Source organism: Lichenostomus cassidix, chromosome 2 (genome assembly GCF_008360975.1).
Source record: "Lichenostomus cassidix isolate B80296 chromosome 2, HeHo_3.0, whole genome shotgun sequence".
Lineage (NCBI taxonomy): Eukaryota > Metazoa > Chordata > Aves > Passeriformes > Meliphagidae > Lichenostomus > Lichenostomus cassidix.
In genome coordinates, this window is record NC_139482.1 from 46,061,938 (window position 1) to 46,088,014 (window position 26,077).

At 41.3% G+C, this 26,077-nt stretch overlaps 1 protein-coding gene across 2 annotated transcripts in view; it reads left to right on the forward strand.

Annotated features, from left to right (window-relative positions):
- BMPER (BMP binding endothelial regulator) overlaps positions 1–26,077 on the forward strand; it is a 148,536-nt gene that overhangs the window by 19,792 nt on the left and 102,667 nt on the right. Inside the window, exons 3-6 of one of the 2 annotated variants that reach the window (XM_085051396.1) lie at positions 4,115–4,214; positions 15,749–15,831; positions 17,333–17,423; positions 18,558–18,640. In XM_085051396.1, the coding sequence (XP_084907522.1) occupies positions 4,115–4,214; positions 15,749–15,831; positions 17,333–17,423; positions 18,558–18,640 (357 nt within the window). The remainder of the gene's footprint in view (positions 1–4,114; positions 4,215–15,748; positions 15,832–17,332; positions 17,424–18,557; positions 18,641–26,077) is intronic. The other variant, XM_085051397.1, reaches the window with a different exon arrangement.

The following is a 26,077-nucleotide window of genomic DNA, read 5'->3' on the forward strand; positions in this document are numbered from 1 at the left end:
CCTGAGCACTAAATTAAAAAAAAAAAAACCAACCCAGATGTGAATCTATAAACCATCTGTTTAAAATAACTATTGTGCAGGACTGTAATTAAAAGTTATTTATTATGAATCTTGGGATCCTATTATGGATTTGACTGACTCCCAGGTTTCTGACTTAGCAAACGGTTTATGTATTTATGAGCCATGTGTCTCTTCCGCACTTCTTGGTGCCAGAGTGCATGTCCTTTAAACAAAGGAAAAAAAATCCCCTACCCTCCCATAACTGTTGGCTTCTGATTGTTGGCCCTCTAAAAAGTTTCCTCCTAAGAACAGCAAAATTCAAAGTATCTGAGAGCTTTCAACAGATTCATAGACACTGTTGACAGCACAGATGGAGGTTTGGTAATACAGCTCTCCTGCATGCAGCTACTTAGCGACTTTCTAAATGTATGTCTGGGACAAGTAATGAAATGTTGTGATTACTGGGGGAGGGAGGGGACATAATTGGAAGGAAAGGCTTTGTTGCTTAAGTCCCATTTGCTCTCAGCCTCCACTTTGCCCTTGTGAAATGGGAGGGAAAGAGGCAGCAAAATTGAAGCAAGCAGATGGACAGTAGACATTAAAAGCAGTGTTTTGGGCAACTGGGTGAAGGAAAAAACCCAAGCTCCCAATGACAATTACTCTTTGTTTTATTTTTGTACTTTTACACCCAGTGGGCCCAGGAGATCTGCACTGGATAATGCCTGACTGCAATAGACTAAACAATGATTTACCAGCCCTGTTTTATCTGCAGCAGGCCTATGATGGATCAGCATGGTGCATTAACCCTTTCCTCCCCATCTGTTGGCCTAGTTTTCCACAAGAGATGCAGCATTGAGATAAAAGAGCAGGACTTTCTGAAAAGAATTTTAGGATAATAGCAATAGTAGTAGTGGAGGCATTAGGAGGTATTTGGATGCCCTTCCCTGGACTTACATTCATCTCTCCTTAGTTCAAGAGGGATTTTGCCATGAGGACTATGCCAGGGCAGCAGTATGTTGCAATTGTGGCTCTACTGTATATTTTTTCAGCAGAAGGCCGCAAAAGAAGTGGTTAGGCTGCAGCCTTGAGTGATGCTGTACCTTACACCCTGGAAGAGCAGCCCAGCCCTGGTGGCAGGGAGTTAGGCAGCTTGGGATTACATCTGAAACTGCTGGTTTTGGAGCTGTCTGGGCCTTGATAGAGAGGACTGAACATCAGCTTTGCAAATCCTACCCTGTTTAAGTGCTTAGCTGCTCTTCTTGTGTTGTAAAAGACTGGCTCTGTTTACCTGGGATACACAGAGCTGTCCTCTAAGGCAGGAGGATGCAGCTTCTCCTCCAAGGGACAGAGCTAACCTTCCTCTTTAATTTGGGAAAAAAAAAAAAGAAAAGAAAAGATGCAGTGGATGAGTGGCACTTCCTGCCCACCTTTTAGCACCGTGCTGTAGCAACTGAGCTTTGAGACAGTGATCCAGATTTGCTGCCCCTCACATCCAGAGGCAATTCGGTGACTCATCTCCTGCTTTCTCCACAAGTATCCTTGCTGTGAGAACCAGTGACTTTTGGGAGCATGAAGAACAAGCCCCTTTCTGCTGGAGCCTGGACACTGAACAGCAAATAATTCAAGGTCTACTGAGATAGAGAAAGGAAATGTGAATCTGTAGCATACTACCTAAGACACCCTCCTAGGGGGAAGGACCCTTCAGTTCCTGTCACTGCGCTCTGGGCCACTAATATTCTTCATGTGGAACAGCTGTGTAATGCAAAACAGCTCTTGCCACCAGCACATGAATTCCAAAATCTTCCCTCCCAGAAAACCTGCTAAATCAGCAACTTTGCTGGTGATAAGGAAAGAAGAGCAAGACCCAAATTTGGCTGCCCCCCGGGGTGGCTCAGTGGTACCAAGCTCATAATTGGACAGAATTTTTCTGGTTTTGGCCATGCGGGGAAAAAAGAAGGCTTCTACTTAGGAACAGCAACTAGTGAGCATCTCCTGTTTGAAATATGTGTGTCAGGTTCATCCCTAGGAATTCTTGCCTCCTTCTTGCATTGCCAGCAAGAAGAAACCATGACAGGGTGTACCTGAGGGCAGAAGGAGACAGACAGCACTCGGGAGAAATTGCCTAGGAAGCTGAGCTGCATGAGGTATTTTCCCCCGTAGTCCCCTGGGAATTAAAAAAAATACAGAGCCATGTTATTCTTCTTGTCCCTCTCGCTGCCATCTGCAAAAATAACGTCTTCCTTTGAGGAGGGAGTCCAATGGGTAGCTGCCCGCTGTCCCTGCTTACACACATCCAGCCCAGCAGGGCTGGTTCTGAAGGGCACTGTGCATGTCACTTCTCTCAGAGGTGCACGATGCGTGCTGCAGCTGGGTAAATCATGTTCTCCTCAGGAACAAACTCTTAACTGGATTTTGCCATTCCTTCACACCCACTTTCACCAAGCAGAAGATTTTCCCCCAGATAAAGGTAATGGGGCAGATAGGCTTATTAAATCTTTCCTTGTGCAAATTCATTAAAGAGAATCAGATCTTAGCAGAAAGATTTAAAATACAGACTGTAGTTGATTTGGTAAACTTGACTCTGCTGCCCTTCATCAGACTTCACGGCGGCAAAGTCAGGGGGCACCATGTCCACGTAAAGGGAGTCAAAATTTCACTGGGCGCTTTAAAAGAGGTGTTGAACCAGTTGCAATGCTGTGCCGTGGCTGCTTTGTGCCTGTCCAGAGCTACAGACCTGCCGTAAATTCAGTTTAACCTGCTGGTTAAATTGCATTTATGGTTGTTCTGCAGTGCTGGAGTGATGCAGAGCAGCCAGCAAGTAGCAGTGACCTGGCTTTTTACAGTAATCATTTGTGTTGCTGCAGCTGTGCTTTAGGGCCTGATTCTCATCTGCTGATTTCACACTGTCTTGGTGAGAGTGAGTCCTCATTTACACTGATAAGACTGAAGTGCCTTTATAGCTCTCATCAGATCAGGCAGTGACTTTGAAGTAAATAAACCTCTGATTTTAGACAAAGGGCTGGAGTGTAATAAAAGCTGTGTGTTATCCTTCACAGGCACCTTGAATAAGGCCATGAGGAGGAAAATAAAAAGACTGGAAAGAACAGCTTCTTTTTCTTTAGTTTTATGATTTACATTTTTCTAGCCCTTTGATTTTTTGGTCTCTAATTAAGTCATAAGATTGGGTGAGGTGGGTACTTGCATGTACTAGATGGCCACCTGTGTCACCTAATGAACTGCGCTGCTAATTATAGGTGGAGGTGACTTCACAGGGCTACTTTAAGTCAGGAATTTGAAGTAGCAAAATTTTGTGAAAAGAAACGCCCAAAGTATTTGTTTTCTGCGCCTATTTAATGGCAGGGATAACCAGAAGGGTTGACACCACTGGGACAAGGTAGGCAATAAATGGAGTATTTCAGCTGCCTGCTGTTGCATATCCTCTATTGACATTACTTAATGTGATCAATGTGCTCCTTGGCCTCAGGAAATCACTGGCTTTTTGCCATAGAAAGATGACACTTTAATGTACGGTGATTCTGTCTGCCCATGGTGTTTCACTGATTCTCAGCATTTTGGGGAGAAAGATGAATTACACTAGTCATCTTTTCTGGTATAGTGCATGGTAGCCTCTTTTAAAGAACCTCTAGGTGAAATTGATTTTGTGCAGTGGCAGGACTTAGTTTTCTCTGAGGTTGCCACCTCTTCCTCTGCCATTTGTCCTTCTGTCAGCGTGAGAAGTGATTCCTGAGCTGTGCAGTTCATGGGGCAGCTCCTCAAGACCCTGAGATATTTTAACAAGCACATCATGTAGGTACTTGTTCATTTAAGCAACATGGATTTCTTCAGAGCAGCCCATTTTCTGTATGAGACTGGGTAGCAGTCATGAATTACTAAGTGGGGTTTAAATGCCATTTACTTGGGCTTCTGGATTATTCAAAGACTGTTTTTTGCTGCGTTCCTTCAAGGGAGGAAAGATGTATTGAATCACAAGGACCTCTCCTGAAGCAAAAGAGCAGACTGTTGGCCCCACATTTTATTTTCTGAATTTCAAGAAATGGTAGCCTTGGGTTTGGTTTGCTTGCAATAGCTTTTGTTTTTGTTTTTGTTTTTCCAGAATAAAGAAGTGACGTGCAAAAGGGAGAAGTGTCCAGTGCTCTCCAAGGACTGTGCTCTCGTCATTAAGCAGAGAGGAGCTTGCTGTGAGCGTTGCAAAGGTGCCCTTCCCTTCCCATTGTTTTCCCTCTTTTTCAAATGTTATCAGTGCACATTTATGTTGCCAAAGAGAGGACAAAATCTGTAGCTTTGCAGCTGGGACTTGACTGTCACCAGAGGCTAGAAGAGGGCAGTAACCATAATTCAAGTATGTATCTTTAAAAAGCTAAGGGAAATGCATAAATTCACACATTTGTCCTGTAAGTATTAGTTCTTGCACAGTAACAATCCTTTAGAAATACATCTTTATTCTTCATCACTATGTTGTCAGGTTTTTTAGAGTTACCCCTGTTCTAATTTTGTCAGAAATATTTTAGGTCAACACCAGTTTGCTAGTAGTCACCAGTCAGTAAGAATCCCTTTAAGTTTTTATAAGGTTAGACAGACTACAAATAATGCTTCTGAGTAATAAAGAGCAGAGTAATTATCCATGGCTATTCCTATTTCTCCTCATACTGGAAACAAACCAAGAAAATTTTTATTCATTTTATGAAACATTTCCTGATTCAAACAATAATATCATGAACATTTTTTATGAAAGCCTAATGAGCAACAGTCTGAACATTATACATTTATTTATTAACAAATATTGTATATTCCAAGCTTTTTAAAATGAGATAATTATCAAATTAAAAAAAAAAAGTGTAAGAATTCATGGCATGTATATGGTATGTTTAACCACATGAAAAATATGCAAGTAGATGAAGTTGAAGTCTCTTTTTTAATATTGATGCAGTAGGTAATATGCTCTAAACCACTAATTGTGCTGAGGGACTGCTGACACAATCAATGATGTGGAGAATGTAAGATTCAGACAGCTTTACCTAATTTTTCCTCTATTGTTTTTAATTCTCCACTGGTGATTGTGTGGTATTGAGAAGGAGATGGGCTAGGATAAATTGTTGGGCAATAGAAGCATTTCTTGCCTCCCCAGAGGAAATACAAATGCAGGAAAACAGATTACGCTGAAATTCAAATGGAAGAGACATGATGGATGTGTATTTATCCTGGAAAGTTGCAGAGGTGTGTTAGATGCTGTGCTTATGGTTTGCTTCTGTGCTGCAGCTTTGGAATAGGTTTGGTAAGCCTTAATTGGAGGATTTGTCTAGAAACATGACACTTAAAAGGGAAGGAAACGAACTGTAAAAAAATTAAAGAATTACTGAAACAATAATGATTTGAAATTACAGATTTTACATAAATTACATGTAATTTATTTATTTTGTCAAATTGTGTTTAGTGTCAGCTTTGTAGGAAAAGGTTGCTGAGTGTCAGCTGGATTAAGATGGAGTTTGATTTTTCGTTTTCATAATGTGCTGTGTATTTGCTCAATGGTCTGAAAATTCTATATACATACATATGCATATGTGCTTACATGCATGCATGCAGAATTAAAAGAATGGATGCTTCAAAGTTAAGGATACAAACAGTGTTTTAATTCACACTCTTAAGATTTTCTGTTTATCCTGACATGGAGTGGGTACCTACAGGACATTATTGATAGGTTTGAGCATGGCATCTGCAGATTGGTGTGCTTGACATATCCAATGGGTCAATTGATAGAAACTGTTCAAAAATAGAATTAGGAGGCACATGGATGCTTGAGATAGAAGAGGAATGAGTAAGCAAGGGTCCTTTGTATCAATGGGCAGAGAGGTCCCACTAATAGACATCCAACAAGATCCCTCGCGGGGAAACTGCTAAAGAAACCAAGCAGCCCTGAGTTTGTAGAGATACTCTTCTCATCAGCAAATAAGTAACAAGTGTATGATTGTTTTCATAGTAAAAAAAAAGGTTGCCAATATATCCTTGTAAAGATCTCAACTTGTCAAAGTGCTCAGAAATGATCTAGAAAAGGGGCAAAGAGGGACAGGAGGTTTGCTGCTGCTGACGTGATCTCTATAGCATAGTAAAGCAAGAGGACTGCCTGTGAGGAGTTGCAGAAGGTTCTCAGCACACTGAGCAACTGATGACAAAGCAGCAAAGGAAGTTAACGTGGATGGCAATAAATGGGTGCACATGGGACAAAACAGTCCTAACTTTACAAATATAATACTGGGCTCTGAGTTGACAATGACTGAATGGCAACTGTTTCTGCATGTTATGAAAGATACTTCTATGGCGTGATCAACTCAACCCTCAGCGATTCTCCAAAAAGAAAATGGAATGCCGAGTTTGTTAGGAAAGGAGCAAGGTACAAACCAAAATGCTCTGTTTTCCCTCTGAGTAAGACAGGCTGCTTCTTCCTGCCCCTCTGGAGCCTAAAGTAGAGCTATGGACCTTGCTCTGTATTTTTTACACTTCCGGAGGTGTCTCTCAGTGGCTGCTATCAGACAGAAGTCTGTTGGCTGGAAGGATGCTTAGTCTGATCTAAGATGGCAGTTTCTAGGTGCTTAAAATTTAAGAACATTAAATTTCAAAGTTTAAAGAAAAAAGCTGTCAAGGACTGAATTTTCAAAGTGGATGTGAAATTTCTGAGTAAGTTTTTCTGCACTTTCTGAAAAGTAAAGCACAATATGCACCCATTTAACTCCCACAATCTTGACACCACACATTATCACCAGGTCGATCTGGTTCCAGGGGAAGAGGCCGATGGAGCCACCTCTGCCTCTGGGGAGGCTGCTTGCTCTCCCACCACTCTGGACACTGCTGAAGCTCCTGCTCTGTTCTGTGTAAGATCTAAAATGAGTGTGCTATGGGAAGTAACTGGGGAATCAAGGCTGCAAATACCAACCTGCCAGCATAGCACTTCAGCTGCTCCCTTTGGTGTCCCAGCAGCTCCCCAGCACTCCCCACACAAAGCTCAGCTGCAGTCAGGACTTGGCCCTGCAGCACTTGTTGTCAGTTACTATTTTGTCAAGCTGCCAGAGTGCCCATGGGGAATGCAAGCAGGAAAAGGGAAACAGGGATTTCTTTTTTTTTTTTTTTTTTACTAGTTGCATTTCATCTAAACTTGAACAAAATGTTACCAAGGAAAGACATCAGAACCTGATGGCTTTTTTCTTGGCTTTGTTCCCAAAGCCTGGAAGAGCTTAATCAGGCCTTACAGGCTCTTACCAGCTCTCTTTGATAGCTTCACGTCTTCCTACCTTGTGAAGAAATGAATGAATGAGTGAGTGAATGAATGAATGGCTGCTGTTGTCTGAATGCAACATCACGAGAATAACATTAAGACCAAAGGGCTTTTTCCAGAATGGGCTTGTGTAGCAAGGAAACCACCACTCATGAGTCATTTGTGACAGCTCAGTCAGTGCATTTTATTCTATCATGAGGAGCATGATAGTATTCCTTGCCCATTGCAGGGGGGTTGAACTAGATGAGCTTTAAAAGTCCCTTCCAACCCAAACTATTCTATGATTCTGTCTGCAGCAGTGCACACAGCTGAACTCTCCTATTTGGAGCTTTGCATGCAGGAGAAACTGAATTGTTGGTAGAGAACTATCTCCTGCAAATGGTTGTGTGCTGAGCATAAGTCCCTTGCTTCTGATTGGGTATTTTTCTGATATTTAGCTAATTTTTAGCACTTCTTTTCTTTCATATTTCTTAGTAAACAGAAAAAGTAAGGAACAGCAGCTCGTACAACTTTTGCAATCAGAAAATTAACTGTGGTGGAAAGTAGCACATGAGGATTTGGCCTTACTTTGTCACAGAATCACAGAATATCCTGAGTTGGAAGGATCCCACAAGCATCACCAATTTCTGACTCCAGGCCCTGCACAGGACAAGAATGTGCCTGAGAGCATTGTCCAAACACTACTTGAACTCTGTCAGTCTCGGTGCTCTGACAACTTCCCTGGCGAGCCTTTTCCTGTTCTTCTCTCTGCGTGAAGAACCTTTTCCTGATATCCAATCTAAACCTTCTGACAGCTCCATCCCCTCAGGTCCTGTCACTGGTCACCACAGAGAAGAGATCTGTGCCTGCCCCTCTCCTCCTCAGCTTCCCCTCGTGAGGAAGTTGTAGAATGCAATGAGGTCTAAGATTTAAATTAAGATTTAAAATTGAAATCCTCTAGACTAGCCTCATGTTTTAACACTATTCTTGACTTTAGGCCCATAGAACCTTGACTATGAATTCAGTGGGGCAAAGCTCACTTTTGCTGTGTGCTTGTGAAAAGTCTGGAACAGAGAATAGTGAGCCCATGTTTATGGCTCCCTGCTGCAAGGAGAATGCAGGTCACTCAGTCTAATAGGAAAAGTTTCCAGTAAGATTATTTTTTGACAGATATTTACTATAGTTTATAAGGCATACCATGTACCTCTAGCATGTTATTAATTTTGAAAATACTAAAAAATTAAGCCGTCTTATTACTTTTGCATAGGATAAATAGGCCACTTTTAATCTCTCATTTTATTTAATATATTTAATGAAAACCTATGAGCTCACCAAGATTATAGAAACAGATTTGGCAGCATTATATTATTTAGTTGGATGGAGACCTTAGATACTTAGTCACTTAGATACAGAGCTCTCTACACATCTAATAATAATTATTTGCACTCTGAAGAAGTGGTATTACTGGCTCAGGACTGCATGAAGTTTGAATTTCTAGAACTGTGCATCATGTTCTACTCTCTTTTCCTAAGAATCTGAATCTTCTATGGATGTGCAAAGACAAAGTTGCTGGGAATTTTTTTACAACAAAGAAAATACATTCAGAATTTTCTTGCACCACCAATGAACAATTTTGCATTTTCTATCCTTGTTAACTTTTGAAAATTACTGTGGTTTTTTTTTTTTAAATTTCTGTGGTTGGTTTTTTTTGGTGGTTTTTTTGTGGGTTTTTTGTTTGGGTTCTTTTTGTTTTCTTTTTAATAATTAATTAATGATCTTAGAAATTCTTGCGCTATGCTCCATTGATCTGGAATCTACCAGAGAACAGAATCACAGCCCAGGCAACAACAGTGCTAGATCCCCTGAATATTGAATATCCAAAGATATCATAGTTAATTGTGCATTTCTTGGAAAGGATATCAAATAGTATGGTTGAGGATTGTAGCCAATTTCAACTATAAGAGCTGGCTTGCAAAGGAGGTTGGAGGTTATGAGATTATCAGTGTTCTGGCTGCTCTACTAATACTCTGCAGGATCCATATGTACTTTTGGCACTTTGTTTGCCTCTGGACACCCCTAGTATGAGGTGCCTGACACCACTTTGGTGTCCTGCTGCAAGACTGACTGGGGGGACATTTTTCTGGGGCCCCAGTGGGGCCCTGTAACTTGCAGCCCACCCTTGCATGCTCTAAGGCAAGCTGTCAGAGACAAGGGATAATGTAAGGATGGTGGGGGATGGGATGTGAAAATTATATGTATTTTTTCCTACAGAAATTTCTTTCACCTTCAACTGAATAATCAAGTCCTGGCTTCTGTCAGGGACTGGCTATGGAAAGAGGTTTAAAGACATAATCAAGTATTAACTTTTCTATTGATGCTTCTTACGGCTTCTGGGTCTCTTGGTAGTGTGTTCCAGCTCTGAACCAGAAGACCTGTTCCTTGAGGCTGGAAGTACAGGTTCATCTGTTCATCTCAGTGTCCATTCGGATTTTAGCTTTGCATTTCAAGAAAAGGCAGAGGTTTTGAAGCAGAGACAAATAGCCACCAGGGACAGTACTATTCAGCATCATCACAGAACCAGCTTTGGTGATTTCTGGTTATGCCTAAGAAAAGGTCTGTATCTCTCCATCCTTTCCTTGAGCTGTCTCTTCTTACAAAGGTCTTAGCACATACATTTGATATCTGTTGAATATCTGGTGTATACTGTTGTGTTCAGTAGTGCCTCAGGTTTCAGATACTCCTATTACCTTGGTTAATACAATTTTCCATTTGTGGAAGAAACTTTTAATAACCAGACTTGTCATGTTGTCGTAAACACTTTTTCAGTCAAACATCAGTTACCCAGGTTTTCACATTGATGGTTTAACATGTTTCTCTGGAACAAAATGATAACCATTTTAGGACACATAGTACTGGAATAAGAATTTTTTTTACTGTTTAATTTTGAACGTGTAAGGTGTACTGATCATAGGCTATTTTGCTGGTGTGAGGAACTTGGGTACAAGAGCAAGTAATTGTGTCACTGAGCAACATCATTCATGACAGACCTCATAACCATGAGAGGTGACAGTTCTTCAGCTGCCAGGCTTACACTACTTACATCGAGATTCAATGTCTCAAGAGTCAATGGCAGCTCTAACTGTATGGCATTTTGGATTGCAAGGTTCCTAGGAACCCTGCAGGGCAACTTTTTTCACCGCATGCATGGAACACAAGACATTTGGGAAGGTAAAACTCAGTTCCAGTGGTGTGCAAGGGGCAAAAACAGCAGTGGGAGAAGTTGATGTCCTTATTTCTGCTGCTATTTGCTCAGTGAACGTGGGCTGCTTTGCATACTACGTGTGTGAGCTGTGTGGTCCCAGCACAGCTCACCCCCACGGCCTCTTCACTCTGCTGTGTTGGGCAGCCTTTACATGGCCTCTGTGCATCCCTTGGGTATTGTAATTGCCATGGCTCAGCTGCAAATAGGCTTGCTTGTACTTGGTTACAGAGGAAAGAGTTGGATTTTCACTGTTTAGAGCTAGACTTGATAAGCATGGGAGGTTTTGTATACATTTTCATGCTTCTGTGTTGACAAATGAAGACCAGGGTTACTCAACAGGAAGTTTAATTTTCTGGTAGCTGTCAATGGCTCTACCATAACTAAGACATGTGAAAATATATTTCATAAAAGGTATATGTGTGATTCACAGTTCTTTTATTTTGGCTAACTGATTTCATGCCAGGGAAATACTGCAGAATGTGCAAGTCAGTGGTGTTTCTTTTTTATTTTTCTTGTTTAGGGTTTTGGGGTTGGCTTTTTTTTTGGCCTAGAACTGGTATTTAGTGTTAGCATGCCTGGATACCTCCCTGAGGATTAATTTATCAAACACTAAATAAAACATGTCTTCTGACTGTTTTCTTTTTCCTAATGTTTATTTTCCATGCCAATAGAGAGGTTACGTTTTTTAAATAGAAAGTGGAGGGAAAGCAAAAAAAAAAGACTTAATAGGAGAAGAAAGATGCTGAAAAAATGAGGGATGAGGAGCCAGTGTATTGTGCACCAATCTATCACTTTCTCTTGGGAGAATAAGGAAATGACTTGTCTATAAAATTCTCATTAGACTAAAATAAGCACGAGTTTCTTCTGGAATCTAATTAGGCAATGTCAAATTGAGTAATAAAGGGTTGTTTTTTAATGAACTCCTGAGGACACTGGCTGAGCTTTAGCACTACTAAACTGTCTCTTACAGTCAATTTCCCTATCTTCATGGTACTGTTATATGCCTGAGTATCTGGGGAAGAAGGAAAAAGGGTCATTTATCAGAGTTGTAGGATTTGGAAAGACAAATGGCTTCCTGATCATCAACTTGTCCACATGCCAATAGCAAAATCTGCTATAATTTGCCTCTTTTGTTATTCCAGTCCAATTCTCTGCGAGGATGCTTGTTTTAGAATGGAATTGTTCTTTCAAATTAAATTGGCCTAAGGTTGGTTTATTAAATTTGAAACAAAGGTGTCCAAGCATAGCATGCACAACATTGAAACAAAGTAGCTAAATAAGTAAATTAGCAATTATTTAACTATTTTAGCATCCTTTTTTTTTTTTGGTGCCAGAAGGACTCAATCTGGAGGATCATTTTGCCTTTGAGAGGTGACTAGAAGGTAATTAGCATTAGTTTCCACTGCATATGCAACAATTGACCAACTTCAAAGTGTTCAGTGGTTTGGTTTGATTCAGATAAGCAACTTTAGGCTTGCATGTTTATCCAGGACTTATCTGAACTATTTGGATTGAAGGAGGTAATGGCAACAAAACCTACAACTAACTGAAAGTTAATATTTTACATTAATGAAACACCAGTTATTTTTAAAGAAAGGAGCAGGAAAGACTAAAAAATTAGGACACACTCCTTGACTGATATGAATCACTTTAGCATTTTTAAAATTGATGTCGACCACTAATATTTAACTTCCTTCCATATGTGGAATCCAAAAGGTTTTCCTTATGGGGTATGAGTCAGGATCAAATTTACTTATTAATGTGAAATCTTTCACAGACTCCTTAGAGCATTCTCAGGCTTTTTGGGTTCCCATCTTGAAAACTTCCTCTGTAGCCCTTTTAAAGTTTTCTTTTAAGTAGGTATTCAGGCAGAAGTAAGTAGATAGCATTTAAGTGATAGTTGTAAGCTCTGGTCTTTCTTGATTTATTATTTTCTTCTGCTCTTTCTTTTGAATAGTGGATGGAGACAGTAAGTTAATGTGCTAATATTTCCAAAGAGCTTTTGGGGGGAAAAAAACGCTTTAAAATGGCTTTTAGGAATTTCAAGTATCTTCCGTCATACACTGTTGTGGAAATTAACATCAGGGACTTTGCTGATGCCTTTGAACAAAAAATATTCAGTGACTTCTACTTTCCAGGCCAAATATGATGGACCTTTAACCATGGATGAGGCAGAATGGTTTGACTGAGTTGGCACATCAAATGAGGCTGGTTTGTCTCAGATGAATTTAGGTGAGGCTCACAAGTTTCCACACTATGAGTAGGGAACTAGGAAAGTCCGGCTATATGTTTGCAGGTGTCAGCTGGGAGATTTGTACTTTGAAAGTGAGGTTCAGAAAAACTAGTTGGTATGTGGGCTTTGTTTCTTTTTCCTTTTGAAGAGTGAGTAGTGGGTGTAGCTCTGGGGCGTCCAAAGGGCAGAGTGTCAGGGCACACCTCTGGTCAGAGACAGGTTAAAGCATCACCCAGAGATTGTAAAACACTCCTTTCTTACCCTTTGCAGTTTTGCCTGATATTCAGCCTTCCCCCATCTCTCTCCAAACCTGTTTGTTTTGCTGACTAACTCTCCCCATCCTTCATGCTGCTCCTTCCACTGAGCATCTGCTGAAATCCTGCATCTGCCTCGCATTGGTGTCAGATGGCTGCTGCTCTCAACCTGCTGGCCCATGCCAAAGCTGGGGAGCAGTCTTGGTGTCTCCAATGCTTCTGCAGTCTTTTCCATCCTGTCACCATTTTTAAATTTCCCTTTTAGTGCCTGCAGGCTCTCCTTTCCGTGGTTGCTTCTGGTGTGCCATCCCCTTGCTGCTTTCCACAGGGACAATGGCAGGTGCTGCAGGACAGAGGACTCTGTAGCATAGCTTGGATATGCACTTCAGCAAGAGCAGTGCTGACTGCATGGGTGCACCACCAGACTAATCCTTGAGCTGAAAATTTCAGTTTAATATGCACATCTGTACATGCAGATTAGCCCAGGGTCATTAGCTTTCTTATAGAGGAAGCATTTTACATTAAAGAACATAATTGCTGAGCAAATATGCAAGGTATTTTGCAGTTGCTGTTTTCAAACCTAGCCCTTGGTTCTGGTAAAACACACACAGAGATATTTAACAGCACAGCTCATTCCATGTTGAGTGTTCTGCACACCTGTAAACTGTTTCTCAGACTGGGACTAGTGTGACCTGGGCTTCTGCAACTTGGGGATGTTAAACATACTGAACAGGCTCTGCATTTGTCAGGGTTTGCAGCGAGCAGTAAGTGAGACTGTGCTGCAAGATTGACTCGGTGTTTTTCAGAATGGAACTTCAAAATGCATAAAAGGAGTATAGGGATTCACACTCCTCTCTTGACATGCTGACCTGCATGCATGAGAGGTCAGGGAACTGTATGTAAATGCACTGAGAACCTGAATATTTCTTAATTATCCAAAATAATTTCAGAGGGGCTTTGCTACTCAAAAAGATGAGATTCAGATGCATACTTTGTGCATTTCAATGTTTGTCAAAGTTGAAATTATCACAGCCAGCTCTGAGACTCCTGATCACCTCTTTTAAAAATATACCTGTTTCAGCCTAGGTAAGTGAAATAGCCACAGCATCTACAAATTTCTCCTGTGTTGCTTTGTATTTAGCCTGGAAAAATAATTTCTGTTTACTGCAAATCCTGAAGTACAAGTCTTCTGTTGTTTAAGAACCTAAATGGAGGCAGTTAACGCATTTGCAAATTATCTTTATATATTTTTTCATTAAATTTTGTGTTAAAATCACAATGATTTTATGGAGATTTTAAGTTCCTCTGCACTTCAGAGCTGTGTTGAGTTTTCGTTTACAATGGGCTCAAAGATTTACTGGTTTTGGGCTGATAAATTGCCTTTATTTTCAGAAGGACATAAAGTGCATCCCAAAGCAGGACAGTGCACCCTACACAGCAGAGAATGACTTAGAGTAGGTAGTGGGGTAGGGTGTGGAAAGAGAATGGTGCCGTGGGCATTGTTTGACTGATTGTAGTTTTGTGATTCTGTAGCTCTATGTGCATGTTTGTGTTTCAAAGTCTTTGGCAAGATTCCTGTTGGTTTCATGGGCTCTTTGATTGAGCTAATTTTGAGTAAAATACACTGGGGGGGGGGGGGACCTAGAAGCAATAAATGGAAAATGGGCATTTTTCCCACAGAAAATGGGGTATGTGTTATTTCCAAAATTTTTCTCAGAACCACTCTAGGTCTCCAAAGAATTATTTTTTACTTGAAACAATTTTGCATTAATAAACTAACTTTTTAAAAACAAATATTATATTTCTACTTTATAAGTATTTTCTGCTTTTGCTTCTCTGGTGAGTTATTTTATTATTTTCTTTGTGTTCTTTTTTGGTTTTCTCTTTTGAAAAATACCTGAAAATGGCAAAAGAGAAAACCTAAAAGGAAGGGAAACTAGTAGGAACATGTAATCAAAAATGTAAAAATTGACGTTTGTTTTGGTGTTTGCTTTTTTCCAAATGGGTCTGTGAAAATTTATTTTGCACAAAAGAAATGCGGGCTGATCCAGTGTAAGGGCAAACAAACCAGTTATCTGTTTGCAAAGTTGTCATATAGCACAAAGACATATAATGCCAAACTCTACGAGACTCCAAAATGTCTCCCCATGGAGATTTACCACACACACAAAAGAACTCGATGGCTTTTAGTTTATGTGGATGGTGATCCTTCCTGCCATGAACATGCAAATGCATAAAGGAGGCATAGCTTTGCCAGTGTCAGCTCATCTATGCTGAGCTGTGCTTGCTGAAGAGCTCTCCCAATGGCTTGGGTTAATGGATGAAGATAGCCTGGCCAAACTAGATGATGAATGCTTCCAGCTCTTCTTTTACCCTCTCTTCTCCCTCTCCCTCTCCCTGTTCTGGTGCTTGAGTGACTGAGTAGTTCCTGAGTGGACTGCAGAATAAGCACTGGCATCCATTTTAAAGTAAACTGTCACTGATTTTGGTTTGTCTTGGAAAGTCAAGAGTTAGTAAGGACTTTGGCCAGTTGTGCATCATCTGCAGGTGTCCAGGGCAGTGCTGCCAGTCCTCCGAGGACACAATCCTTGTTCATCCCAGCTCTCAGCTCTACCTCTTCTTTAACCCATGGGAGAAGGTGGGTTGCATTTAGGATGCTGCCCTGTGATCCTCATCAGCAGCTTCCCACAAGATTGTGTTCAGCTGAACTGATGTGCTTCTCTCTCGTCCTCTAGATTGCAGTTTTGGAGGAAATACGTACAACAGCTCCATGAAATGGCACTTCCCCAGCAATCCCTGTGTTACATACCAGTGCCAGGTAAGGATGTCATAAAAATCGTGCTAATTGAGTTGTAAGCTTTTCCCAGGAAATCCTGAGTCTTCATTTATCCAATCCAAATAACCTGAAATTTTTTATGCCCAGAGCACAATGTGGACTTTGCATTTAAAGTAATTTAAATCCACTCAGATGCAGCCAGCTATAACCAAACATTCAGAAGGATAGGTTTTAAATGACTTGAGTACCCCGATACCCAAACTTTGCTGAAGGAGAGGTACACAGCCATGCCATTTCCTGCTGTCTTGACCGTGAAGTAAGTCCTCTTCAGCATTCTAAGCCTTTTGTGACATATAAATTATTTTAGTAATTGGGCACTTCCATGTGTATGTGTCCATGGGTTTTACCTGGGGTGTTCTTTAATAGAAACCCACAGCCAAATCTTCTTTTCCTAGGCTCCTGTGCTATTAACACAGTGGTATTTTTGGTAGCTTGCCTATCTACAACCATAACATTTTCAAGATTGTCAGGCTCAAACCAAGTAATTAGTCGGCAATTTTAGCTTATATCTGTGAATAGGTCTGCCATTTTTGCTGACAATTTGATCTGGTTTGAACCGTAACACTCAGGCAGCTACTGAGAATGGCAGTTGGAAAAAAGAGATTAGTGAGTATGAGGATCTTCTACTAAGAGGAGAAAAGTTTCAAGGTGTTTTTTCTCTTTTCTATAATACTTCTGCTCTGTGAAACCAACTAATTTTTGAAAATCAGTATACTGAGAAGACTGAAGTTGGAACAGTATTTTGTATCCTTGTACTTAATAAAAAGAAACTCACTACATGAATTTAGATACACTGCATGAAATAATCAGTTTTTTATTGCCCATTTCAGTGTTTAAGTGCAAAACTGGGTGATCCTGTTTACCCTAGATCCACGCATTTAAAAAACGATTTTGCCTTGCCTCAAACAGCTGTAAGCAGAAAAAAAATGTGGCAGCTTTTATGTGGCAGCTTTTATGCATAGAGCCTCACACCCAGGTTTGTTCAGGAGGACTCTTGACTTCTCAAATAAGTACAGGAAATGTTAATTCATTAATACTTATCAGGCAAAATATCAAAGATAAGCATCTCCACTCTACAGAACAAGGTACTTTTATCTCCTTTCAGAGGCTATTTTCCTCCAGTAGGAGACGAAGGAGAATGCCTTGTGTCTGGCCTGATTTCACCAGAGCTGCATGGCAGATTACCGAGGTTAAGGATTCCTGATAAATCAGGATTCCTTTTCTTAAGAGGATGCTTGTTTTTTTTCCCTGATGCATTTTAAGGCAAATCCTGTATCTGGAGTCAGGGAGACTCAAGTGGAGCTTTTGACTGTGGATTAACCTGAATCCTGATGCCTGGCAGCAGGCACAGTAAGAAGTTTTGAAACTCAGTGCTTTGCAGCATGTGCTGGGCTTTGATTGTACTGCCAGTAATTGTGAATTTTTGCTTGTTAAAGCAACCACAATGCTAACAATGAACGTGTCTGATCTGCTTCTTTTTCAGGAAGGAGTGATAGTGGAATCAGAAGTTCAGTGTGTTGTTCATTGCAAAAACCCTTCCAAACTCAGGGGAATGTGTTGTCCTGTGTGTCCAGGTGAGATTTCATGGTTAAGATGCTGTTCCACATGTGCAACTGTATTTCTAATAATACCTATAATCACCTGGGAGGCTGCCTCTAACTTCTCTGGTATACTCGACAAGTTACTAAAATGTGGGCTGGTGACTCAAAATGCACAAAATCGCATTAGATATGTTTAATATGTTTTTGTAGAGGACATGCAGACCAGGGGATGCATAGGCAATATTCTGTACCAATATCCACAGGTGTGTTTATATAATTTTTCAGAGGATCTGTAAGGTGAATTTGCATGACTGATGACCATGATTTTGTTAGGAGGGGAAGGATAAGAGTAATCGTAAAACAAGAGATTCACTTTTTGAAGTGGAATGAGAATAGGTTGCCTTTGTGAAGCACAGTGGCAAATTACTGTGTCTTTTTAGGCTAATTTGATTTTATCAGAGGTTTCGTAGGTAAGCACTGCTTCAGTTGTAATATAATGGACTTATTATATTTTGATTAGTTATAATATCATAATATCTGCTAACAGCTAATATAAACTCGGGGAGTAAGAATGAATTAGTAAAAAGCAAACAGCCTAAAAAACTGTTTTAAAGGCACTTCTGATGGGAGACTTTGCCTAGCCTCGACTTCATTGTTGCAAATTTATCTGCTGTAGAAGGATGTTTTCTTTCCCCCTGCAGAAAAGATATTTAGGGTTTCTCAAGGATTTGTTCAGGATTTTGAAGTGATTTGTTTTCTTCTGAAGTGATTCTCTCTCTGCAACTACCTGAAAGGAGGTTATAGCAAGGTAGTCATTGATTTCTTCTCCCAGCCAGAGGACAAGAGGACACAGTCTCAAGCTGCACCAGGGAGGTTCAGCCTCCTAATGGAATGCCAGGGTATTGGAGTCACTGTCCCTGGAGGTGTTCCATATCCCAAGAAATGACTGGATGTGGCACTTAGTGCCATAGTCTACTTGACTAGGTGCTAATCAGTCAAAGGTTGGACTTGATGATCTTGGAGGTCTTTTCCAATCTAAACAATTCCATGATTCTCTATCAGAGAGGATGGTATGATTTACTTTTTGTATTGTCATATGTGGGGTGTGTTGGAGGGAAAAGGCAGCATTCTGTCTTGAGCTAAACTTATTAAAATGCTGTTTTCCAGGCTGTGTATTTGAAGGGAGACTTTACAATGAAGGAGAAGAATTTAGGCCTGAAGGAAATAAATGTACCAAGTGCTCTTGTATTGTAAGTATTTGCCTTTTGGCATTGTATCTCCCTGTATGAACTTCAAAAGGCATATTATTATTGCCATAACAAAGCAAAAAATATAAGGAATTCCACACTATTATGCATTCTTCTCTTGGAATTCAGGTCTCTCTTGAAGAATTTATGGTATTAATACATTGTATCACTCACATTCTGAGATTATAATTTTTTCTGTGTCTTTACACTGTGTACAGATGGAGCAGGTTATTTGGGAGAGAGCTGATCTGTTGAATTAGTGGTGCTTTTTTGGTGATAGGATCATGCAGGAGGAGACAGAAATCTTTTTGGCCTTCATCTATTGATGAGGATTTATTAGATGCTTCCTTAAGCCAAACTATTCCAAGGATTCCTTTCAGCTGTATGCAACAAGGGCCTTTGCTCTGAATTACTGAGTGAAAGAATGAGGGTAGCCTCCTGAGGCTGTCCCAGGTGGATTTCTGGCTTGACGCTTGATGAAAAGGTCATATCCTGGATTTTATTCTTGACTAGCAACAATATAGAGAGGAAGTAATAATTGCATCCTTTGGGTAATGAGACCAGGCTTCTTTTTCACTTCCATTAAGTTAAAAGATAATGCTGTATGAGTTGGGGCAGATATCTTTGGCTTACTTGCTGTAATCTATGAGATGAGTAAAACGCAAAGCTCAAATCACTGCTTTTGTTGCAATTTGTGGGCTAGTTATCAGCAGAATATGTTGGGCTTTGTATTTCAGTAGAATGCCAAGAAATTTGTCAGTACCAGATACAGTACCAGTTCTCCTGCATCATGAAAATAAAATAAAGGACGAGAGAAAGATAGACTTCAAAAATTAAAATATCTTTATACATATACACACATTCAGTGAAGCTGCTGCAGAGCACTTGAACTGTTTTGTGGGGGAGAACACACCAGTAATCTGCAAAATTAATTTACACTAAGTCATCACTGCTCCTGTGGAGATCAGCGAGCTCAGGTAATTCTTTTTTTCAAGTTTTAATCCTGTAATAATGAAAACATGCCATCACACATGTCACAGTGATATATGCCGTGGGCTCCTGTTCTGCTGAATACCTTCTGTCCCAGGTTGAGAACTCCCTCTGTACTTGGTGGGTCTCCCTCTCACTTCAGCTTCAGCAGTAAAACAGTAGCTTTACACTTCAGCTTTCCTTAGTTATGTTCCTCAGGGGTCGGCAGGACTGAATGGTTGAGAAGTCTGTGGAGACATGCTTGAGTCTTTCTGGGTTCTGCTTTGCTCTTTCATAAGTACTGTACAGATATTGCCTATTGCCCAGTTATTGGTGTGCCAACATCTCCTTGATCAACTTTCCTTTGTTCTCTGAATATCAAAATCTTCTGTGCCGAGAAGAGCATTGGATGTGGGAGATAACCTGGGGAGAGCAACGGAAAGAAATAAAGGAATAAGGGATCACACTGGAAAGTCTGACCTTGAGACTTAGCAGTTTTAGCTGTGTCAGAGAAGGAAACACATCAACTGTTGAGATTAAGATGTTTAAAGCCACTTAACCATCCCTTCCAAGAAAGACAGGATGATTGTTTTGGATGTTAATGACATCTGTATAAAATGTCCAGCTCTCATTCTGAATCTTTCTGACAGCTAAAGAAGGTCCATCTATTTGTAAGCCACACCAGACCTCCCTTCCCTCTCTCTGCAGAGCCTTCTTTACCCTCTTGCCAGTTTCCTCCAGAATTTGAGCCTATGATAATTCCCATGTGATTTAAATTCAAAGTAAACAAAGGGGGCATCCTCAGGGCTGTGATAGCAATTTGCTGCCTGCTTTGCATCCATTCTCTTTTGGGAATGGGTCCTCAGTGAACCTCTTATCTAAGCAGTTGGTGGATGGATGTCTTATTTGAATATACCTATCTAGTCATGCTAAGTGATGGGAACAGGCTTGTGTGTGATGTGCTGTAACTTGTGCAGGCTTTAACAGATGGAGGGAAGCTCCTCACCCCAAATTAGGTTTCTTTTGGGATTTTGGATTGTAACTAGCGAGTCTTTTGTAGAAACGTGGCATAGGAAGTAGCACAAGTTACTGCTAAGGTATTTTGGGGATGTGCATATAAGGATTCCAGCTACTCTCACTTCAGGATTAATTCTGCATTTTACTTGGGAGCAAGCTTTTCAAAAGATGGATGATTCTGGATTCCACAGGCTGTCACTGTCCCAGGGGTGGCTCAAACTTGGGGCTGCAGACATCAGTGAACAAGAGAAAAGTAAAGAGGGATGGCTGTGGTTTGTTTTCCTGGAGAGAAGTAGGGTTGATCTGCACTCGCTAAATGTAATAAAATCAGGGATTATTTAAATAAAGGAATTTTATTGTTGGACAATGATGCACCCAGAAGTCAGTGCACATCTGCAGGTCTGGACTGTGGGCCCCCATCTTGGGAAAGCACATTGGTAGTTCAGGTTTGTGGTATTTTCAGCTCCAAATGGTGCCTAATCGATACTACTGAGCTCCCAGAGAATGTGAAATGGCTGTTTAGGCATTGGGATTTCTTATTTGTTTTTAACACATTTTTTGTGCAAATGAGGACAAAACTGGGATCTTGGGAGCTGGGGGTCCCCATCTTGGTGGAATAGGCTAACCAGTTGCAGGGCTTCCTACATGCTCCATGGCCCTGAAGGGCAGAGAAAGGAATGGCATGGCTACACCTGGGCGATTCACTCGGTCCTTACCTGCCGGGTGCTTAACTCAATACGGTTCCTGTTTAACACCACTTGTGGTTCTAGTTATTGTCTACTGAAAACCAGACCTAACCCACCAAACTCATTTCGTGGAGGTCAGCGAAACAAGCCATAAGCTAATAACTTTTGGGTTGTTACGGAGCCAGGCTGTGCTCGCGGCGGCGAGGCGCAGATGAAAGGCCCTGTATTCCATTACCGCTCTCCTAAGTGAGCTGCTCCTTGGGGCGACTAAGATTTCTTGCTGAAAATGAGAATGTATCACCTCTCACTCAATGCATATTGCCTGTCAGGAGTGAACGAGCCGGCTTTTAATGACTCAGTTTCTCTGGGGAGAGGCATTTTTGTAGGAAAGGTGGATGGGATAATAAGGATCTCCTCGCACCCCGGCTGAAACCCAGCTGTCTCGCAGTAATTCATCTGTCTGGCCTGTTCCTGCTTTTCGTGATAGGCCAGTGGCCTGTTCTAGAGAAACCTTGGCTATTTTCCCTACCATAAGCACCTACTTAAATGAAGGACTGGCTTCTTTAATCAAGTGTTATTTCTCAGATACTACTTTTATGAGGTCGAGAGTGTGTTTCTGCTTGCACAGTAAGAGCACTTGGCTTACATGTTTCCTTTCCTGCAGCCTGCATTAAAATAGTCAGACTGTGATTATCGTAAATGTTTTCATTTTCTCCTTTGATGTAGCACGTTTGGGAAAAAAAAAAAATAGCGGAGGGGGAAGGAGAGAGAGCCAGGGAGGGAGGAGAGGAGGTTTGGCAGGAAAGTGACCTTGCGTGAGAGCGGTAACCATGGTGAAGCTTATCTTTAGGTGGTAGTATCCAAACTCCGAAGTAGCCCCTTTTGAGTGCTCTGAGCGCTGTTGCCCAGACCGTGGGCGCTGCGCGGTGCGGCATGCGAGGCATGCGGCCGTGCGAGGCAGCGCCACGCTGGGAGCGCGCAGCGCCATGGAGACACCGCCGCCCAGCCCGGCCTTTCTCCCACCCCTGCAGCGAGAAGGGAAGCGGACCTGCTTGGGAAATGGAGGCTGGATTACGGCATTGCTGGGATGGCTGAGAGCTGGGAGTGGGAAAGGTTGAGCTGTCTGTCTGTCCTGCAGAGAGGCGCGTCCCGGGCGCGACCATCAGCAGGTGGTTATGTGTGTTTGGTCCCCAAACAGCATCGTTTCACAAGGGCAATGCTGTCGTCTTAGCTGCTCTTCCAAAATGATTTGGAACGAGTGAAACCCAAAAAGATGGAAGCAGAGCACAGGGATTTGAGGCTCTGGGAGAGCTGGATCAAAAAGGAGCCTCTGCCCAATCTCCTTTGCATTTTCGGGGGCTTTTAAACCACTGCTCAGAGGGGCTCAAGAGGTGCCCAGCTACTCATCTGCAGGTGCACTTGTGGGTGAGTGTGTGTGTGCAGGAAATGTCACTGACATTCCTGATGCTAGGATGCAAATACTGAATAATGAAAGTTTTGCACAAAGAAAAGGAAATCACAGCGGCAAAATCTGTTTCTAAATCTACGAGTAACAGGCGTTTCAACTGAGATAAGCAATGAGGAACTACATATGTAAGTGTTTTGGAGGCTGAGGGTGGAATTAATCTTGTCTAGCTCCAGCTATTCAGAAGTAATGTGTCTGATTTGAACTACTTATCTGGGCTCCTCTTCAGTTAATGGAGAGAGAGAGAGGTGGGATGGATTACTCTCTGCAGATGCTTATCTTCCTCCACTGACTCGAGGGGGAGCCTACCGAGCTCCCTGGCCTCAGAGATGGCTGAAGATAGCTAAGCTAAGACCGATCCTGCCCCTGCAGTCAGCTGGGTGATTAAGCACCCTGATACTGCTTTAAAGGCTTGGCTTTAATCGGTATTGGGAGCTGCTGGAATACATTCCCACCACAAAAGACAGTGGGGGAGGTACGGCAGTCTACTGGGAAACTCAGGGGAACACGCAATTAAATGTATCCTCAGTGAAGGCTGAGGATAATTCAAATTCAAATTTCCATCCTTAGTGCAGTGCCAAATGCTGATCTTCCCAAATTTCCATGTACTTCAGCTGCTTTGATTCAGCTCCAAACTGCAGCAGACACTGTCTGCCCTTACTCTGGGGCTAAGAAACAGAGACAAGGAGTTGTAGTGAGGGGTAGAAAAGCAAAGAGTTGGTCTTTTGGTAGGAGCAGTGTTCACATCTTCAAAGTTAGTGACATTAGTAAAGTGGCTGGTTTATGGCTGGATGCAAATAGAGACCAGGAAGTGCTCAGAAATGGGATGTAGAGGGCTGGTCACTGTGTCTCTCTGGGAACACCCCATAGTTTTGTCTGCAGATTTTTTGCAAGGCTAGAGAGTTTGACTTTCTCAGTAGCCTAATTAAAAACCAATCTTCCAGGTAGGTGAACTATTGTTATGGAGGTAGGTGAGGAAGAGCAAGGACTTGGTATGTACTGAACTTTGGCAAGAAAAATAATGCAGCATGGAGCCATAGGCATTCTCCTGTTATTTATTTTTTCTTTATCTGATTTTCTTCAGGCTTCAAAAACTATACCTACATTAATGGGGATTGTACACTACATGGGCCAAGTCTGAAATATGAAATTCCTTTAATTTTGGAAATATGAGAGTTTAAAATAATAAATTGGACATTTAAAAAGAAAAGGTTAAAAACAGTGGGTTTTTTTTCTCTTATCAACATGCATAACTATTCTTAATCTTTCTTTTGATTTCTCTCAGAAAATATGTCTCTGAGAAGAAGTTAAGGATTATTTTAATAAAAGTCTAGAAGTAAATTAAAAATAAAAAGTAATCACAGTTTTTCTGAAATACAACTAAACTGTGGCATAGCAGTGCAAGTGGGTGTAATTCAGTGGAGTTATTCAGTGTAAATAATTTTTATTCATAAGCATTTCAAATCTCAGACTTTAGGAAGCATTTTCTTGTGTCAAGGTCTCTTTTCCTCCATCTGTGGGTATTTGACTTTCATCCTAAATCTCTCCTACCTGCAGAGCTTCCTAGCTCACCTCATCAGTGTGTTCCCAGCTCAGGCTGCAGAAACCCTTCATCGTACTTTTAAGTTTGGTGAGGATCAAATGAGTCTTTCTGTGCAGCAAGAGACTGTGCCCTGTTCAGGCATATTTCCAGGGGAATAGAGGTACTGAGCAGCTCCCTGAAGACCTAGGTTACTCTTTAAAGATCATGGGCTCAGAACACACAGTCTTTTTCTCATATCCCTTCCTTCCTTGGAGCCTTTGTTCTTGCCCCTCCTACTCCTCAGGGTTCAGCTCAAATTTGCCTTCCATGTTTCAGCATGGTCCATGTTCCTCTGGCTGTGCAGTCAGAGGGGTCTGCCTCCAGCTGTTCTTCCTTGTCCATCATTTCATAGAGGTAGCACTATCCAGTTATTATTTCTGAGATGGCATGTATGGGCAGCAGTAAAAGATGAGTGCCTGTTGTGCTTTATATCCTAAGGACATGTATTTGTGTCCCTGAGAGAAAAAAAATGTGGAAAAAGAATGTGAAGAAAGATGAAAGCGTGATTTGGCAGATTTCTGTGGGGAATTTTTCCTGTTGGAAAAGGAGGGTGGAAATGCCAAGGAATTGGAGGAAGGTGCTCTGACTTTATAAGGCTCTTGTTTAGACAGAGACTGTCTTTCCACTTTTATGATCAAAGATGGTATTGTGATAATGAATGAATTCAGTGATACTAGAAGCTATGAAAGACTTAAAGCTTCTTGGGTACCTGAAGGGCCCAAATGAATGCTGATTAGCAACACCCTGAATTGGGCATTGCAGTACAGAGAAAAAGTGTCCAGGACTTCTTGTCATTTAAAATAAATGAATGCACAAAGCAGGGTGGATTTTGCACTTCTAAAGCATATAAAGAAAACAATAATGCAGGCTGACCTCTTTTAAATGGTGATAATAAGGGCTTATACAATGAGTGCAGGTTGCTGTTGTTCCTGAGAGTAAAGGAACAGAGCTTGTGCTGTCAGGTGTCTGTCCCCTGTCTTGTTAAACTTTTCCTAATTAACAAGCTGAGATTGATTATTCTTACTGACAAAGAAGAATTAAGAACACAGAGCTTTAGCAATAAAGGAGAGCTGTTAACAGGCAGCTTCTGATGAGGGGACTATATTTTACTGGCATTGGGGTGCAATGAAGACTGCAAACATCTCTGCTGTAACTCATTCCTTGCAAAGACAAGGATCTATCTTGGAGTAAAAACAAAGCAGTAAGATGGCAGAAAACAAAGAACCTGGTTAAAGTAAGCAAACAAACAAGCAAAAAAAGAACCTGCTGTCCATCAGGGGATGAAAGGGTTGCACGTGGTTCCAGAAGTGCCCAGCGTAGACAAAGGTTTTACGAGAGAGGCTGTAGCACTTCTTGTAAGTGGCTTCGAATGGGAATGCGTGTGGCATCTCATGGGAACGCTTGTGTGCAGGATTGATTTGGGTCTAAAAGATTCCCACAAATTGTGGTAGGAAGCAGTAAAAGCAATAGCTTGTCAATTAACAGGGCCTTTGTTTGCCAAACATTTTATGGAGAGACCAGGACTCTTTTGGCTGGTGGTACAATAAAGGAAAGGCTGAAAAGAGTAGGAGTGCTTGGCTTTCATGTTTGTCATCCTTTTGGTTTAAATAAACTTGAATGTCGCAGGTTTGGGGCTTGTTATCAGATAACAATAGTTAATGATTTTAAACTTGCACACAACCCTCTGTGTCCTTAGACAAGATGGTTTAGTGTACACAATC